The sequence below is a fragment of the Leptidea sinapis genome, chromosome 31 (genome assembly GCF_905404315.1).
Source record: "Leptidea sinapis chromosome 31, ilLepSina1.1, whole genome shotgun sequence".
Classification (NCBI taxonomy): Eukaryota; Metazoa; Arthropoda; class Insecta; order Lepidoptera; family Pieridae; genus Leptidea; species Leptidea sinapis.
The window spans coordinates 3,353,427-3,373,589 of record NC_066295.1 but is presented as its reverse complement, the minus strand read 5'-3'; the positions used below and the strand labels follow the sequence as shown (position 1 = coordinate 3,373,589).

General features: G+C 35.6%; 1 protein-coding gene across 9 annotated transcripts in view; it reads right to left on the bottom strand.

Moving 5' to 3' along the window:
* LOC126974010 (RILP-like protein homolog) overlaps nt 1–20,163 on the bottom strand; it is a 50,277-nt gene that overhangs the window by 9,885 nt on the left and 20,229 nt on the right. For 4 of the 9 annotated variants that reach the window (XM_050821374.1, XM_050821373.1, XM_050821369.1 and 1 more), the window contains exons 4-7: nt 9,514–9,588; nt 7,837–7,935; nt 865–1,043; nt 67–195 (exon numbers count right to left, since the gene is read on the bottom strand). In XM_050821374.1, the coding sequence (XP_050677331.1) occupies nt 67–195; nt 865–1,043; nt 7,837–7,935; nt 9,514–9,588 (482 nt within the window). Of the gene's footprint in view, nt 1–66; nt 196–864; nt 1,044–7,836; nt 7,936–9,513; nt 9,589–20,163 lie in introns of those variants that run through there. The other 5 variants (XM_050821375.1, XM_050821370.1, XM_050821372.1 and 2 more) reach the window with 3 other exon arrangements.

Genomic DNA, 20,163 nt, shown 5'->3' with positions numbered 1-20,163 from the left:
AAACTATAACCTATTCCTCCACAAATAAAGCTTATAATCGCACGTGCAAACAGACAAGAAACTCACAACTTCCTTATGCCGCTGTTGCGTTTCCATGGCGCGTCGTCTGGTTCAGCCGGCAGAGGTCCTTGTACTGGCGCCTCTTCTTCTTCAACCACACTGCTGCTTATTGATGGCGATGTGTCCGAGCCGCTGCTTGTATGAGATTCAATAACGGTTATAGAAGCCGCCAATACTAATTCCGGTAAGTACTATATCAACAAACTGTGTGATAGCCGTTTTCGCATTATAATCAATACTGAATAATTATCACATAATAATTATGTCAATTAAGTTTCTAAACAATATTGCCCATAAAAGCTAATTGTTACATCAATCGTGTTCTCAAGTGGTGATACGGCCATCAAACCGATTTCCTAGCATAAAATAATAGTATAATTTATAGGCATTGTAAGTGTGAGCGAGAACGCAATAGTGGTAATACTGCTCCCTCTTATTATTTGAAAAGCCAAAGCATCTACAGTATTTCCAATTTATGCCTCAGGGTTCCCAGACCGACGAGTTATCTCTCTGTGTGTTTAAGGTTACTTTTTAGATGGTAATAATGTTGTATCGTCCTGAAATACCGCGCAAGCTCATTTCACAAATTCAAATATTTTTACTCAAAACAGGATTTAAAATCACTTATTGAACGCCAAAAACTACCATCCAATGAAATTAGTGTGAGAAACTCAGCGAGTTCAGTATTTGATGTTAATTTTAACTGGATACCACCAAGTGGTCATAAGTAAAAGAGTCTTATGAAACGGATACTAAACTTTTCTTTGTCTACAATAAAACTTTTTTTAACTATATTTTTTTTACCTATCTGGTTGCGGCTCGACCTGCAACGCCTGCAGCTGTTCCTCGGCTCGGTTCAGTCTCAACTTGAGCTCGTTCCTCTCGTGCAGTATCGCTCGCAGCTCCCGGACGCTGAACGTTGGCTTGGACGACTGGTCCTCATCGTCACCCTCCGGTAGACTGACGCCGCATGATGTACACTTCTGTAATGGCAGGTTCAAATAAACTTATTGGAGAAAAAAAATGGGCGGTTTTAATTTTTTTCGTCCCTTTAGGAAATACACTAACAACAGAGATTTTAATCATTTGAGAATATTACTGGCACATTTCACTTTAACTGCGTATCGTTGCGGGAATCGTTGATAGTTCGTATTAACTCTAAATTATTTTTGAATATAACTTCTTTAGGCGCGTCTTGGAGGTAACAAGTTAGAATTTTTTTCTGGCGGAAGTAACGCTCAGTAAAAAAGTCAATTGAAACAATTTATTAAGCCGTAATAATTTTATGGTTTTAAAGAAAATATTTCCATATAGTAATATTTTTTGAAAATCTCCAAGTGTATAATTTGCTTATTTATAACTACTTTTGTAATAAATAATAATATATGAGTTAACAGAATATTTCTGACATTTGCGACATTCGTTAATTTGTTTTTGGTTTCTTCGTACATTATTATGATAGGCAAAGGGTTAGAGCCCATACAGCCATATTTGTTAATATTCAATAACAACGTCATATTAATATGTGCCACTATAACCTTCAATTTCTTATTATGAATTCTTTTATTTAATGAGTGAATATTTTAAAATATGCGAATGGTATTAATGAATTAGAAATTAAATATAAAATGAAAACAATAATCAGTCAAATATAATGGCAGAATCACAGGAACATTTTACTCTTTCATCAATAAATAAGCATAAAAGAGAAAATCACGAACCTGATGACCCCTCATCTGTAAAAAGTTTAAGTGTTTATTTTCTAATGAATAATAATATTAAAATATAACATTATATCATTCTTTGTAAAATATATAAAATCTCACTTGATTAAATAATATTATTTTTTATAAGCGAATTCTTTTATTTTAGGTAGAGAAGATGCCAACTTTGGTCAAAAGATGAAATTATATCGTTAGCGTTTCCGAGAAAAAAAAAACAGCAAAATATCTAACAAAGCTCTTCAGTAATACGTGAGTGCTTATTTGGTAACAAGGCTTTATTTATATAATATATTAATGTATCTGTTAATTAGTCCTAAAGTTTATTATTATTAAGTTTTATTTCAACCGCGCGTAAAGATTACACGCACTCACTTTTTTTTATATAATAATTATTGTCGGATTGTTCTATTTCCTTGATATTTTTATGTCTGCATAACATTATTTAACAGTCTCTAAAATGGTTAATAGAACGATAACAGCCAGCAAAATTATAGCACTACTCGAGGAAGGATGTTGTCAATTTTATGTGCCCCAGAGGCTAAATGTGAGCCGTACGACTGTCCGGAGGACTTGGCAACGACATCAAGAGACTGGTTGCGTCAGTAGAACGCCTCGGTCTGAAGATGTCCGTGTCTCAAGATGACCGCTTCCTGGTGAACCAGGCATTGAGAAATCACAAATCTTCTTATGTCGACCTCAAAATGACTAGAGGAAGTGAGAGGTGTGCAAACCAGCTTATGGAGTGCCAGAAAGAGACTTTGCACTGCTAATATATGCAGTCGCTATCCAGTCCGTGATCCTAAATTACTCCGCGAGCACAGAGTTGCTAGACTTAGCTTCACTCGAAATTTTGCGACGTGGACTCAAAAGGACTGGGGTAGAGTATTATTCTCTAATGAAGCCAGAATATGAATATATGGTGAGTACCGACGTTGGCGGGTACTGCGAAGGCAAGGGAAACGTTTCGGAGAAGTTTGCTTTGAAGAAATAACCCCTTATGGTGGAGGCTCAGTTGTATTGGGCAGCGAGTAATATATTAGACCGTACGGAGTTAGTCTTAATAAAAAACGGCACATTTAAAGCACACCAGAACAAATTTGAAGTTCTAATTCCTTACGTACAACCCGTATTAGTGGTTCTTAGAGATTTGATTTTAACGGACGATAACGGTCGCGCTCACCGTTCTGGCGATGTGGAAGAGTATATTCAAGAGATTCGTCAGAGGGATTCGTCGTTTGGATTGGCCAGCTCGAAGTCCTGATCTCAATCCCAAAGAGCATATTTGGGATGTTCTAACACGAAGAGTATGATCGATGCAGCCCACTCCGCAAGACATCAGGGATCTAAGGAATATAATTACTGCGCAATGGGAGCGTATTCCACAAGAAACAATTAAGAATAGCATCGATGACATTACCGGATGAACACAAGCTGTCATTTAGCATGAGATACTTTTTATTTTGATGTTTAAAAAAACTTTAGTTTTTAGCCTGCTTTTTTATTTAATGAACATGAACTAGCTGCTTAGACTCTGGAATCATTTTTAATTAACTCCATTGAAATGTAATGACGAAATTGACTAACAATTGAAATTGAGAAACTACTTTTGCTTATTTATGTATAGTATTATGATGGTACAAGGTACTTAGAATTATGAAATAATTTGAAGAAGAAGGCAAAACAGGATATTTACCTAGGTACCCATTTTTTTCCAAACGAGTATATTGAACACTATCGAACGAAACAGAAAGACTGAGTGTACGTCTCATAGAAGAGAAGAAGAGAAGAAAAATCTGAAGAAGAAGAAGGCAAAACAGGTTATTTACCTAGGTACCCATTTTTTTCCAAACGAGTATATTAAACACTATCGAACGAAATAGAAAGACTGAGTGTACGTCTATAGAAGAGGAGTGAAAGAGAAGGGATATCTGTATCCGTCTCAATCTATGTTTACGGCTTGAAAACCATTTAGTCATTCCTTTTCTGCAATAATAATATGTCCTTCAGAATTTGTCGTGGATACACAACCCCCATGGGCAATATCAACTTCGTGGAATCGGATGTTCAGTGGAGATGCTGCAGCATTAATGAACAAAATAGATCGAAAGAGGGTCGGGGTCGGGGGTAAGTGGGACTCACAAAAAAAAAACACCATCCGCACAAGATCGGCGTCAATAAATAAACAGGGCATTGCCATCCATTATACGTGTAAAATTCCATCCATCTCATTTTAATACATGAGGAACTGTAAAGGCGCTAAAAAGGACCCATGTGGCATCCTTGCCAAAGTTGTTTGCGGACGACACTTCACTTATATTCAAAGTGAAACGAAGCCAAGTATTATATGACGAAGTAAACAATGCTCTATCTGACATCGTGTACTGGTTTAACGCCAATAACATATTGTTAAATAATCATAAAACCAAATATATTAAATTCACCGCGCCAAATGTCAAAAATGTAGATGCGAATATTTTATTAAATGGAGAGGTGGTAAAACCAGTGGAATCTGCTATATTTCTTGGCATTACTCTTGATTCCAAATTGCAGTGGGGCCCCCATATTGAAGGATTGGCGAACAGACTAAGTTCTGCAGCATACGCGGTTAAAAAAATTAGACAATTAACTGACATAGATACGGCGCGACTAGTATACTTTAGTTATTTCCATAGTATTATGTCCTATGGTATATTGCTATGGGGCAACGCTGCTGATATTAATACAATATTTGTGCTGCAGAAGAGGGCTATTCGCGCTATTTATAACCTAGGTCCTAGAGAATCATTGAGAGCAAAATTCAAAAAAATAACATCTTGACTGTTGCTTCTCAATATATTCTTGATAATGTAATGTATGTTCATAGGCACTTAAGTGAATTTGCCAGAAACTGTCATAACCATAATGTTAACACCAGGAACAGACATAAACTGATGATGCCTACTACTCGGCTTAGTCGAGTTAGTAAGTCTTTTGTGGGGCGATGTATATGCTTTTACAACAAGATCCCAGAAAATGTTCAAAACAAAGGTGTTACGTTAAAAGAATTGTTAAAAAACGTTTGTGTGGTAAAGGTTACTATAACATAAATGACTTTCTTAATGATACCACAGATTGGGAATGGAGCGACCGCCCTCAGGCTATTAAATAATAAGTTTAATTGTACAATGTTACTTTGTAAATGTTACTTTAATTGTAAAACATATTTTTGATGAAAAAAAAAAGCCCGCTGAGTTTGTTGCGCCCATTTTTCTCAGGCCTGAGGCATTCACTTTGGAATGGGTGGTAGTTTTTTTTGACTTTCAATAAGTGATTTCACATCATATTTTGAATAAAAATATTTGAATTTGAATTTGAAAAACCACAACCAAATCGCGAATATTTATTCGGCTATAATTAACAACACTTACTTTTGCGTAGCTGGTAGGCATACCATAATTCATTATCAAGAATATTATAACTGTTACAAACAGTTCAATCATCGTTCTAATAACCGTAGCAACTCCGACGAGTGTTTTAAGTTTCAATCGTCTATGTGGCAGAACTACTGCTTGGCTATCTTCTACGCGTAACATAATTTTTGATATGTCACAATCACTATTTACAACTCAATTATCTAGCACACGTAGAAACAATCACTCCGAGAGACAAGGAAAGACTGGCATTCGACATATGTCGTCGTTGAGGACAGAAAGTAAATTGATACGAGCGTTAAAACTATCTCAGGCAAATGACTTCTTAATTGACATGTTTTTAAAATCAATAATTATCACTCGTAACGACTACTCATTTGTTTATTTGTAATTATTGTTGTTTATTGTTTTTACGCATATCCTAAGATATTATGCTCCCAACTAGCAGCGAAACCTGGCGTTACTCGTGTTAAATTACATCGCATGTTTAATTATTAATATCAGTTGCACGCCTTTTTGGAACTTCCCAGATTTTCAGCAATTTTTAGAATTTTTAGACCGTCTCGCATTAATTGTACACATTTTGGAACTTTCTAGATCATTCCAGAAAGTCTTAGAATTTTCTAGATCATTCCAGTAAGCCTTAGAAATTTCTAGATTGATTAAATCAGTTGCACACATTCTGGAACTTTCTAGATCATTCTTTTTTTTTATGAAATAGGAGGACAAACGAGCGTACGGGTCACCTGGTGTTCAGTGATCATCGCCGCCCACAATCTCTTTAATTCAAATTCAAATATTTTTATTCAAAATAGGATTTATAATCACTTATTGAACGTCAAAATCTACCACCCATTCAAAAGAGACTGCCTCAGACCTGAGAAGAATGGGCGCAAGAAACTCAGCGGGCTTTTTTTTTAATATAAAATATGGATTACAATTTAATATCGTACAATAAACATTTATAATTAAAGAGCCTGAGGGTGTTCGCTTTAATCCCAGTCCGTGGTGTCATTAAGAAAATCGTTTATGCTATAATAACCTTTCCCACACAAACGTTTTTTAACAATTCTTTTAAATTTCGTAACACATTTGTTTTGTACATTTTCTGGGATCATATTGTAGAAGCATATACATCGCCCAACAAAAGTCTTACTTACTCGACCCAACCGAGTAGTAGGCATAACAAGTTTATGTTTGTTCCTCGTGTTAACATTATGAATGTCACAGTTTCTAGAAAATTCCTCAATGTGCTTATGAACATACAAAACATTATCAAAAATGTATTGAGAAGCAACAGTCAAAATGTTTATTTCTTTAAATTTTTCTCTTAATGATTCTTTAGGACCTAGGTTATAAATCGCGCGAATAGCCCTCTTCTGCAGCACAAAGATAGTATCGGCCGCACTGCCCCATAACAATATACCATAGGACATAATACTATGAAAATAACTAAAGTATACTAATCTCGCCGTATCTATGTCAGTTAACCGTCTGATTTTCTTAACCGCATATGCTGCAGAACTAAGCCTATTCGCCAATCCTTCAATATGGGGGCCCCACTGCAATTTGGAATCAAGAGTAATGCCAAGAAATATAGCAGATTCCACTGGTTTTACCACCTCTCCATTTAATAAAATATTCGCATCTACATTTTTGACATTTGGCGCGGTGAATTTAATATATTTGGTTTTATGATTATTTAACAATAAGTTATTGGCGCTAAACCAGTACACGATGTCAGATAGAGCATTGTTTACTTCGTCATATAAAACTTGGCTTCGTTTCACTTTGAATATAAGTGAAGTGTCATCCGCAAACAATACCACCTTATGTTTTTTTTCTACAAGGTTAGGTAGATCATTTATATAAATTAGGAAGAGGAAGGGTCCAAGAATAGACCCTTGTGGTACCCCCATACCGAGAGGAGTCCCAGGAGATCTCCTGCCATTCACCTCGACCCTCTGAATCCTATTATTTAAATATGAGATCAGAAGATCGAGTGCAGATCCTCTTATACCATAGTGGCATAGCTTCCTGACCAGCGTTGAATGTTGAACACAATCAAAAGCCTTAGATAAATCTCAGAAGATACCAAGTGCATTCTGTGATTCCTCCCAGGCCTCAAAAATATTCCTGATGAGTTCAACACCTGCATCCGTAGTCGAGCGTCCCCTAGTAAAGCCAAATTGTTTTATATGAAGTAACTTATGTGTTAAAGTGAGTAAGCATTTGACTTAAAATATTTTTTTCAAAAAATTTACTAAGGGTTGGCAACACCGAAACAGGGCGATAGTTATTCGGGTCAGAAGTGATACCAGAGGAATCACAGAAGCGTTGCCGGCCTTTAAGGAAGGTGTTCCTGTTCCGAGATTTTCAGAATTTTACAGAAGTTTACATTAGTTAGAGAAGGACAGGTGTATATAATTTTACATTTTTGCCACCCACTTCCAACCATCCCGACCAAACTCCCTTATGCACACCAGGGAACCGAGGGGAATTTGATCGAAGTTGCGGATGATAGAGAAAAGCGTGGACATACGAATGAACATTAGCATTTTATATAGTAAATATTAGTATATTAAGATTATTGTTGTTTATTGTTGAACGTAAACGTAAAACCATACGAAATAATATCTCACCTGATTCATTGTGTCGTTTTTCTGCAGCGCCGCTATATCTCTCTGCTGTGATTGGACGATGGCGGAAAGCTCGGATCGTTCCTCGCATACCAAGCGCATCTGAAAATATAATTCATCAACAATATTATAACAGCAAGTACAAGATTAGATTTTTTTAAGATGGATGGTGGATAACTATCCTATCCATATGGAAACATTACCAGCGTGGAAATTGAGCAATATGTCATTTTTAAAGAAATTTAGTCGAACGAGAATTACAATAAATTAAGCCAAGATAAATGTTGGTAAATAAATTAATAAATAAATAATGCTGGTAGGCTCCCCACAAGATGGACCAAAGAACTGGTCAAGATCGCCGGGATACGTTGGATAAGGGGAGCGCAGGACTGATGGTCGTGGAAATCTTTGGGGGAGCCTTTGTCCAGCAGTGGACGTCTTCCGGCCGATGATGATGATGACGCCAAGATATCCAAATCAATTTCACTATAGGTTGTGCGCTGATAAAACCAATCAACCTAAGACTTACGGTTTCTTTTATGAAGAAGGTGGGAAGACTACTGAGGCACCTTCTGGAATACGGTACCTTAGGTAATACGTCTCGAGTGCTTCTAACTACACTGGCATTTTTTCACATCAATGTCAAATAGTACATTTGTTTTCAAGAGGAAAATGTTGGCGTTTACTGTGAGGGTGCAAATTTAGGTATGAGGCGAAGCAGTTAAGTATACTTAACCGGCATCGCACTATTACCAAAGTGCTTTATACTTCACCTACGAGAATAAAACCAAATAGCCAAGCCCGAGTATCGTTTTCTGTCAAAATATTTGCAGTGAAATCAGGGATATTGTCAGAGTCCGTAGGGTCCATCTTAACTTTAGACAGGCGGAGGTAATCGGGGGATAGTTCAACGCTATTTAAACCCTCTAATCAATTATTTACCAGTGGGAGGCTCCTTTGCACAGGATGCCGGCTAGATTATGGCTACCACAACGGCGCCTACTTCTGCCCTGAAACAGTATTGTGTAGGCATTACTGTGTTTCGGTCTAAAGGGCGCCGTAGCTATGGTACTGAAATTACTGGGCAAATGTGACTTAATATCTTATGTCTCAAGGTGACGGGTGCAGTTGTAGCGCCGTTTAGAATTTTTGGGTTTTTCAAGAACCCTGAGCGGCATCGCACTGTAATGGGCAAGGCATATCAATTACCATCAGGTGAACGTCTTGCCCGTCTCGTCCCTTATTGTCATCAATAGAATATATATAACATAGGATTGACTAAGTTGGATAATTAAGACATCGAATCGATGGACACTCCACCAAACACGTAGCGCACTGATTCGATGCGAATCGATTGCCGACTCAAAACATACTAGCGGTTGTTCCTTGTTACTCTATCGCCGGGTGTTGTGTCAGAGTAAACGACAGTGTCAACTGACACCAGACGTTAGTGACAGTTGACACTTCGTTCACTCTTATCAACTAAGAAACATATGAATAACCTGTTTCAAAGAACTTTTCTGCCTGCATATTGTTGCGAAAGTTGACGAATGATGCAGTTTCGGTCTCGAAGGCGCATTACGGAGAAAGTGTTATATGAAAACTATTACTATATACTACCGGTGTAGCTCTAAAAGGGAAACGTGCCAGACTCCTTCGAACTTGTTTTAAGTACATTACCTGATTCTGTAGCTGCTTATGTTTCCTCCGAAGCTCCCGACTAACCTGCGCCAACTTCTCAACTTGGTTCGTCAACTGTAAATTATCCAATATCGCCATATTAACTTAAATTATAGAGGTGTATACGACTATGTATATTTTTCAAGAGTTCAATGTAATATTGAACGATCTAGAATGTACGATAAGGTCGAGCGTTGACGATAGAGTGTTCGATGAAACCTCTCAAAGATTAGATACGGCATGATCCATCTATCATAACCGAGATATTTCCGAAATTAATATTAAATATTTTATATTAGTCATAAAGAAGCGCTGCTTAGGATGACTAGGCAATTCCTACTATTGTTGGGGAAAAAAGGTTTAACATCATCGTCGATCGATCCTATGGCCCAATGGTCTCCTTATCTTATATCTTTAAACGAGGAATTCTTATATATATAATCAAATCTCGGAAACGGCTCCAACGATTTGCATAAAATTTAGTATACAGGGGATTTCGGGGGCGATAAATCGATCTTACTAGGTTTCAATTAAAAAAAATGTGAGCCGTCACGGGACGCCTGGCAGATGTGAAACATCGGCATTATTTTGTAAAAGTAATATGCAGAAAAGAACATATGACTATTTATTGAATAAACATTTATTTTCATTAAAGACAAAAATTTACGAATTTATTTGAAATCGTGACTACTTAATTCGTTTAATCAGTGACTTCGGTAATAGTTATATTCGATGTTGCCTCTGAGGACGGTATTACTGTGACAAGGCGACGCGTCGCCACGGCATGCGTCGCCACGCCAGAAATCGGTTTTACGTGCGGCTATAGATGTTTCACATCAAAAATGTAGTTTTAGCCGTGTTTCAATGAGAAACAGCTACAATAACATTAGAATACAAAGGTAAATTTCGCCACTATATACAAGACTGTAATAGCTCAGATGGGACATCCGGATCAGGTGATCCGGAAAGCAGAAACCCCAGTTAAATCTAGATGTCCTATTAGTTTTTTTTTTTATTAAAGTTTTCTACATTCTTAAAAATCCGAGCAAGGCTCGATCGTCCGGATATTGTGTATATAGTCGCAATGCAAGCAATTAAGTCAACCAATCAACTGAGGAGAGCAGGCGCCTGTTAGGTATTGAATGCTCATTGGTCGGCTAATAATCTACTCAAAAGCTTCTCTCTTGTTACCATTGAGTGGTAACGAGTTTACTGCCCCTTCTTCTGATTGCAGCTCCACTTTTCCGAAGTGTATAAATGGTATCTATCTTTTTTGCCATTGATGAGTGAAATTTTTTCGGTCTAAATTATTTTTGAATTTACATTCTGTGCTAGACTATTTCTCATCACATGAAAATAATGTCATTAATATTGTTTAACTATTAAATATTTAAAGTTATATTTCTAAAGCGTACCCGACAGTACCCGTGCGTAGCATCCCCTCCGCGTATCGTTCAGCGCTAGACTAACATGCCGCCACTTTTACATTTACTCTCACTGATCGCAGTCTCTTCGACTCGAGCCAAAATTACCTGAATCAGCGTCACATATCCGAACATGACAGCTCGGTCTTACAACACCAACAAAATAAAGTGACCAGCGCTATTGAAGTTTTCGCTTCAAAATATATTTTCCGAGTTATGGGAAAAATGCTTTTGTCAAATCACACGCCAAAAATGAAGGCGAAAACAGAAATAATAAAAAAACACGATATAACTATAAGAAACTTATTCCCTATTCATTGCTTACTCTCTACGTCAGAAGGTGTTTTAGACCGAAATGCTTTTTAAATATTACGTATACTTTTCTTTACAAGCTCGAGGTGAATCTAGGTCACGCATATCTTGAAATCAAAAGCATCGTTTAAAATAGCATTTTTCCTTTTCTAGCCGAGTCAAAGCCGCGAATTACGTCCGTTGCGCAGTTAAACACTTACAGGTTCTTTCATCATTTTTACGAGTCTGAACTGAGGAAAACATTTTATGAACGAAGTTGATGTAATCCAACATTTTGTGAACTCAGATGATGTAATTAAACATTTTGGAAGCCGAACTCAGAAATAATAATAATATTAAAAAGAGGACTGAATTGTTATAGAATATGCTTCATGTTTTTGAAATTAAAAATATTTGTGTATATATGTGTGGACTGATCCATCTACTGTACTCAATAACTCTTGTTTTTACGTATTAATTTACATTTTTTGACTTAGTCGTGCACTGAGTATTTGACATTTGAGTATTTTTGTTGCGTCATTTTACATATATTGTAACTGAAATGATTTGTAAAAAAGTGTGTGCGATATAAATTCATCTTTTGAGCAAAGTTGGCATTTTCTATACCTTAAATAAAAGAATGCCTATATAATAAATAATATTATTTAATAAAGTGAGATTTTCTATATTTTACAAAGAATGATATAATGTTATATTTTAATATTATTATTCATCAGAAAATAAACACTTAAACTTTATACAGGCCAGGGCATAATCAGGTTCTTGATTTTCTCTTTTATGCCTATTGATGAAAGAGTAAAATGTTCCTGGGATTCTGCCATTTTATTTGACTGATCATTATTTTTATTTATATTCTATTTATAATTCATTAATACCATTCGCACATTTTAAAATATTCACTCATTAAATAAAATAATTGATAATAAGAAATTAAAGGTTAAATTAGCACATATTAATAAGACGTTGTTATTGAATATTAACGAATATGGCTGTATGGGCTCAAACCCTTTGCCTATCCTAATAATGGACGAAGAAACCAAAAACAAATTAACGAATGTCACAAATGTCAGAATAATTCTGATAACTTATATATTATTTATTACAAAAGTAGTAATAAATAAGCAAATTATACACTTGGAGAGTTTCAAAAAATATTACTGAGCATATTGAAATGTTTTTTTTAAAACCATAAAATTAAAACGACTTAAAAAATTGTTTCAATTGACTTTTTTACCGAGCGTTACTTCCGTCAGAAAAAATTTCTAAGTTACCCCCCAAGTCGCGCCTAAAGAAATTTTACCTCAAAAAGATGAAGCTGTAAATGTTGATTTAAAAGAGTTAATCAATGTGTTTAATAATGGTAAATAATAATAATAATTTTAATTAAGATAAATGATATTTTATTGCTAATTTCAAAAAGCGGCGTATGTATTTATTAAGACCGAACAGTTGTTAGACGGAGGTAGCCATGTGTATCTAATAGGGTAATAATACGAAGCAAAAACATGAGAGACGACCGCACTTTGGCAATAATGCTCATATTAGGCTGAATTTAGTGTTCGGCGGACGATCAGCGCTGACGTCGGTCGAGCGTAGTTATAACTATGAAAACATAATAATATGAACGCGTTCAGTCTAGCGCTGATGAATTGCTACGCGCGTAGAGCTACGTCGCGCTGACAAGAATCATCGGTCGAGCTCGTCGGTCCGCTGACGCGCTATGGCGATAAATTAGTGCGTTTAGTGCGACGCTGACCGAGCGACCGACCGTACGCGCGTATGTTACATTTTAATTAAGAATTGTAAACAAATATTCGTGTTCTGGCATGCTCGAATATATTGTATAAATTTCTCCTTAAATTTGACGCTCTATAATAATTGGGTAAACATTTTATCTTTTCCGTCGTTTATTCCGTAATTGTTTGCGTAAGTTGTACGTGGTAAAAAGGTGTAAAATGAATCCATTTTTCTTCGCAATTGTACACGCGTAATCAAGTTTGCTGTCAGCTGAGCACTACACGCAACATGGTCAGCTCGTATTGTACTACGTTACGCTACGATCGACCGACGTCAGTGCTGACTGTCGGCCAAGCACTAAATGTAGCCTCAGAGCAGTAAATTTTGTTTTACAAAATGGATTAGGGTTTCGAAAAAAATATGTGTGCTGAAGATTAGACGAGATTAAGATCGCAGAAAGGTCGCTTATGTGTCAGTTGAATCTGAATATGTTCACAATTAAATAAGTGTTGAATTTTTGAAGTATCAAATTCATTCGGTGCTCTGACCATTTCACATCAGTGTCAAGAACACCATCGGATCAGCCGTCACGTTTGGTTATCTGAGGGCACGGGAATAAAGGCATAAAAGGCATTTATTTTCTCAAAATTGATTCCTTTAGAATTCTTTTTGATGTCATTTCCAACAACTACTAGACACTACTACTCCTGCCTCCGTCAAATCGAGCAAAACGAACGGCACGGCCGTACCATCCTTTCTCGAACCAGTTCAAGCCATTTTTGACACCCTAACTTCGTTGTGGATAAAACTAGAAGCCTGAATTTTGATGGCCAAGTTAACCTGTTTGTATAAAACATAAAAATATTATTAATATTCATATGGCCACTATAAGATATTGCTAGGTGAGCTAATTACGTAATAGCTTAAGAGGGAAGTAAGGACTGAATAAATTGACCGACTTGGTATTAAATCATTTTATTCTTAAGGATAGAACAACTGAGTTGCGAGTCTTGGTTTGTTTTTATAAGTTATCTTTGCGATGGTATTTAACGCTAGTTTATATATTATTTATATAGCCTCTCATAAAGTTTTCACTACTATCGTGTGTTCTTTAAGCAAACACCTTTTTTTCGCCACCGAAGGGTGGCCTGCTACAACGAAGAATTACAACTGTTGTATATATTGATTGATCTGACTTAATGTTCAATTTATATAGCAAATATAACATTAAAGAAACACGTAAAAGTTATTTAATTATATAATAAAGTAACACAATAAGTTTCTACCGCGTAACAGAGCGTCTAAGTTAAACTATGTAATAAAATGATTTAATTATGATAATTAAGTTGGAATTAGACAACGTTATAATTACTTAAAACGTCAGCATTATATTGGCGCTTCTATTCATAGGTATATAAATATGTTTTAATTGTAGCTAAAAGATATCTGTACATGTAATATATTTGTGGGAACTTTTAGTAGGGCAAATTATTAACTTGCTTCTATATGTACGTAGAACTACCATTAATTTCAGCAAATTAATTTAATAGTCTTTCGGTTTTTCTCCTTATTTGAATAATATAATTACTATATGAACAGTTTATTATAATTAATAATATATTAACAAAAAAAAAATAAGATAGTCTTTACAAATTAGCCAATATTGATTAAACATTGCAATTAAACAGTGGAAGGCGTTCAATTAAACATCTTTTGCGCGATTCCATACATATATATGTTTGGAATCCCCTGTTTGAGCAAATAGACCACTAAGTTGGGTACATTTTGCGAGCAGTTTTAGCTAGTTATTCCAACCAGCCCAGCTCCTTCCAAAAATGCAACTTGCAATGTTCGCAAGGTTTTCAAAAAGTCTGCCAGCAGTCTAGCCAAGCCAGCTTATAAAAAGTGCCTGAAAATACCAATAATAATGGATATAAGAGAACCCATGATGCTACAAGAGTAGTGGCGCCCAATAGGGGATTCTACAACACAAAGAACTTCCATTCATCACCTACAGTCTGAAGACTGACAGCAATTTAAAGGTTGGAGAAAAAACGAGTGAAATGGAATCATTACATTAAGTGTTTCGTTTAAAACCTTTTTTTTATATAAGAGGGGGCAAACGGTCAAGAGGCTCACGGGATGGGAAAAGGTGAAGCAACCGCCCATAGACATCCGCAACAACAGGTGTCAAGATATGCGCTGCCGGCCTTTTAGGTGGGGTGAGTATGCTGTTTTCTTGAAGGTCCCTAAGTCGTATCTGTTCGGGAAAATAGCAGCCGGTAATTGATTCCACAAAGTGGCTGTGCGAGGCAAGAAATTTCTAACGAAACGCGCGGTTGTGGAATGCCAGGTGGTACTTTGCACGAAATGTCCGGTGGTGGAATTCGGCCGCTGGAATCAACCCGAACAGCTCCCCTGAGCACTCCCCGTGATAAATGCTTTAGAAGATGCAGAGAGAACCCACATCTCTACGCAATGCCAAAGAATCAAGCCGATCGGAGATGGCTTGATCGTCGATGATTCGAACCGCTCTTCTTTGTATGCGGTCAAATGGAAGAAGCTGGTACTGGGGAGCACCCGCCCAGAGGTGAGAACAGTACTCCATGTGAGGCCGAATTTACGCCTTATAAAGTTGCAGGCGGTGGCTTTTAGTGAAGTACTGTCTCGCCTTACTGAGTACACACCAAGCTTTTTAGAGGCCAGTTTGGCCTTCTCTTCCAAGTGACCACGGAACTGAACGTCGCTCGATATATCGCCTATAAAACCTTTAATAAATAGCCATTGATTTTACTTTGTGAATTATAATATAAAAAGTTTCATATAGTATTGTCATCTTTTAAACAGTTTTAAGTCCTTGTTAACATCAAACTGCCTTAATATAAAATATATAACACGTAGTCTCTTCATATTAAGAGCCCCTTTTTTTACACAAATTTGCAAAAACCTCAAACGAACATGGTGTTAAAATACAAATTCAAATAATTTTATTCATAATGTTTTAAATCATTTATTGAACATCAAGGAATAGAAGAGTGGGTTCCTTCTATATTGTTATAATGTGGATAACACACAGGATACTTTTTGATCCGGTGACACAGAAAACGCTACCTTCGGATTACATTTTTGTATTACTCATGGGGGAAAAGTAGTATCTTGGCGCTCGCTGTTGCGGTTGAAAAAGAGCTGTTTGCCCATTTTAAAATTACGTGCATGCATTGAGTGCGAAATGTATACTTGTCGCACGCAAATTTTGTTTGAGTGCGAAAAGTTTACTTATCTCACGCAAATTATACTTGGCACATGCAAATTTCGAAGTATCAAAAGAGGTTGAGGCGTCTGACAGTTTAATTAAATGAATAAAATTATAATAAATTTATGTTTCAAAAGTTTAAAAACGAATATGGAGCCGAAATAATACATAAATCATCGCATTTGCTATACAAAATAGTATGTGCATCTCGTGCGACGTTATACAATTACCCCACTCCACTGGTCACACATTACCATATCTGCATTACAAGTCTGATATTCAAAAAGGAAATGACGCAAGTTGTTAAAAAAATACGACGTAATCGTTATCAGAACAAACTTGTGATAGCAGTTTTCTGTGATTTCCTGAATGAGCGTGAATTGATCATTTCATTCAACGAACCGCACACGTTTCTTATACCTGGTAACTGGTTTTTAAATCTGTCATTTTGTAGCGTTCACGTAATCAGTGTAATGATCATAATTTTTATAAAATACTTGCTGGTACCCCGCGACGTCGTTCGTCGATTTTTATATCTTGGGTTACATTATTGGACTCCCAACTGTGAAAGAATTATTCAAATCGGTTCAGTAGTTGCGGAGCCTATTCAATACAAACAAACAAACAAACAAACAATCAAATCTTTCCTCTTTATAATATTAGTATAGATGAAGACGTCGCCATACTGTATCAATTTTCATAAAAATAATTTGATAGATTGTCAGCAACTCTAAGTAATCCACCAACTATAGTTACCTAAAATTAAGTTTATTTTTTGCCTCCCGAGAAAGTTAGAAAGTTAGAAAGATATAAAAAATGTAATTAGTTATTCATTTTTAAACTTTTATTTTTATTTGAGTTCTGAACGACGGGGGACACATCAAAGGAAAATCAAAATCGTTGTTTTTATTTAATTCCGAGCATTTTCATATTTATTCACCTTTTAAACCTTCCCTGGACTTCCACAATTAATTTAAGACCAAAATTAGCCAAATCGGTCCAGCCATTCTCGAGTTTTAGCGAGACTAACGAACAGCAATTCATTTTTATATATATAGATTCGTATTATAATTCTTATAAAATATTTGTATTAGAAATGTATATAAGCTATACTTACCTAATTAGCCTATTTTAAATACTTTATATTTACTATACGCTTTAAGATGCAATTTTGTAACCCATTTCTTATAATATAGCCTGTAAGTTCCATTTAGGTGGAAATTCCTTTATGGAACAATAAATGTCTTAAACCACAAACCTTATGGTTACGATCATACACTTATAATCGTATAGACAAACTAAGTGTATGAAAGAAGAACATCTCTAACCGAGATACAGCAAGAGAGAAAAGGTAAGGGAATCTATTGTTACTGTAACCGATTTTTATTTACAAGTCTCAAACACTCCACCACATTTGACATTACTTCCTTAGTATTTTGAATTAAAACCACTAGCTATCGCACACATTGACAAATCAAAATTGGTCGCGGATTATCTAGCTGTCAGGTTGTCTATAAGCTATTATATTTTAAGCTATGGTAATGATATCACAAAAGATTCGAATAACTAATTAATTGTTTGAGGTCAATTTATTACATACCTATAGCTTTAAGACTTCCGTACCCGTATAGAGAAACGAACATTGAAATGATTAAAAAATTAAACATATAAAATTGCTATCCGCCTGCTTGAAAATTTGGTATAATTTCTCTAAATAAAGTTGCTATTGTTGATCGACGATTTTTGATTGAAAAATACGGCTTGTACGACTTTTAACACCACAGAAACAACAAAATCGAAAGGGACTCAACTGACTTTGAATTATTAAATTTGGCAAGCGATGGTCTCTCAGATAGTTTTTGTTGGCTTAAGTTTGTTCTTAATCGAACATTAGTTCATAAAATATTTTATTAATAACAAGAGTGTCATTATCTCATCGGTTAGTGGTAATGATTCTGTTGGCATTTATGTCAATCTCATAAAGACCAATACAATGACTGTGAGGCATAAATTGTCCTAACTGGGACAGATTTTGACAGTAAGTGAAATTAGTGCACTTATACACAAGTGACAATTATCATGTCACCTTTTAAGAGTGTACACCATAAGAATCAATTTAAACAATAGGCCTTATAGAAATTTTATGAAAAGTAAAATAAAACGTCGGATAAGTGTCGAGTTAGTTACTAGTCATTTTTAGTAATTTCATAACGACATGTAAAATAGCTCTTCATTTCATTATTTGTGGCAATTTGACATTCAGAATGATTAATAAACCGAATATTTATACTGTGAAGGTACTGAAAATAAGCATAGAAAATCTTATTAATTATAGTATATTGGATAGAGAGAATCTATGCATAAATGGACAGTAAGAATCTGAAGCGCATCGTGTCTAAACAAAGTCAGTACAGTTTTAAAAGTAAACAATTTAAATACATTGCTCGGTCTTTATATTGTGTGTATTATTGTGCCAGTTAATTTAAACTTTAAAGATTGGATATAAAAAAAATAATAATAATAATATTAAGCTTATATAAAATTAATATATTGACCTATGGTTAAAACCCGAGTCGAGTCGAGTTCGTATAGAAAAATAGTCACTAATGTGTCCTCCAACTGTTTTATTAATGAACGCAATGTAAAGTTACTCCAAGTTTAAAATTACTTCATGTAATTATGTAGAGACAAAGGTAAGAGAAAGATGGCCTTAAAACTAATGGAAAATGTTTACAAATACATATTTCGCTTAGGATTTGTTTATTCGGACGTATAATGATTCCCGCGCTTATTTGCAAGCCTACTAGACATTCCCAAAAATTTCAGAATTACCGTTTTATTTACAGTGTTGTTAGCGATATAGTAGACATTTTGCATATTGTTGGTTTATTCTCAGGTTAATACATGTTGTTTTATATACCAAGTTTATTTGTAAGGCTGAAAAAGTTTTAAATTTGGAATAACTCTACTTCGCGATTATTTATAATACAGTAAAGGTTTGGTATTCAATCTAAATCTTGTACGAGAAAAACTTCGTTTCAACATAAATGCACCAATTCATTTTGACACAATACATTCAACATAAAAAAACATGCCAGCGTTGCTTGATTTAAACAAATGAATACACTGAACCACAGCTAAATGTTGAAAGTTGAAAGAAAAGCAATCGAGAATAATGAGGTTGTTGTAGATCGCTACTATTTGATATCGCTATACTGTGACGCCTTTGATACAAATACTTGTTAAAATGAGATACAATTTATAATTGACGCGGGGGAGAAAGATAAGTTTTGAAATGTACTGTTAAGATATTTAACACTGCTGTCAGTATTATAATACCATCTATCATAGATTCGAAGCAGATCGCATACCATCATGTGAACTCCTTGTTAAATTTTTCCAGTGGGAAGCTCCTTTGCAGGCTAGATTACGGGTACCACAACGGCGCCTATTTCTGCCGCTAAGCAGTAATGTATAAGCATTACTGTGTTTCGTTCTGAAGGGCGCCGTAGCTAGTGATTACTGGGCAAATGAGACTTAACATCTTATGTCTCAAGGTGACGAGCGCAACTGTAGTTCCGCTCAGAATTTTTGGGCTTTTTCAAGAATCCGGAGCGGCAGTGGGTGCAAGGGCGTATCAATTACCATCAGCTGAACGTCCTGCTCGTCTCGTCCAGAATCGCATACTATGAGTTCCGTACAATCGTACAAGATGTCCTTTGCAAACATATCTTGAAGTGACAATGACAGATAAAAGTAGAGGAGTAGAAAAATATATTGAGGACCTGTTCTATAAACGATGAGAGTTCAGCTCGCGATGCCGTCTACGTTAATTTCGGTTAATAATAAAACTCCTAAAAGTAGATATAATTTAAAGCTAGCCTGCCGAAACCGCAGACCGGATGTTAAGTATAACAACCCTTT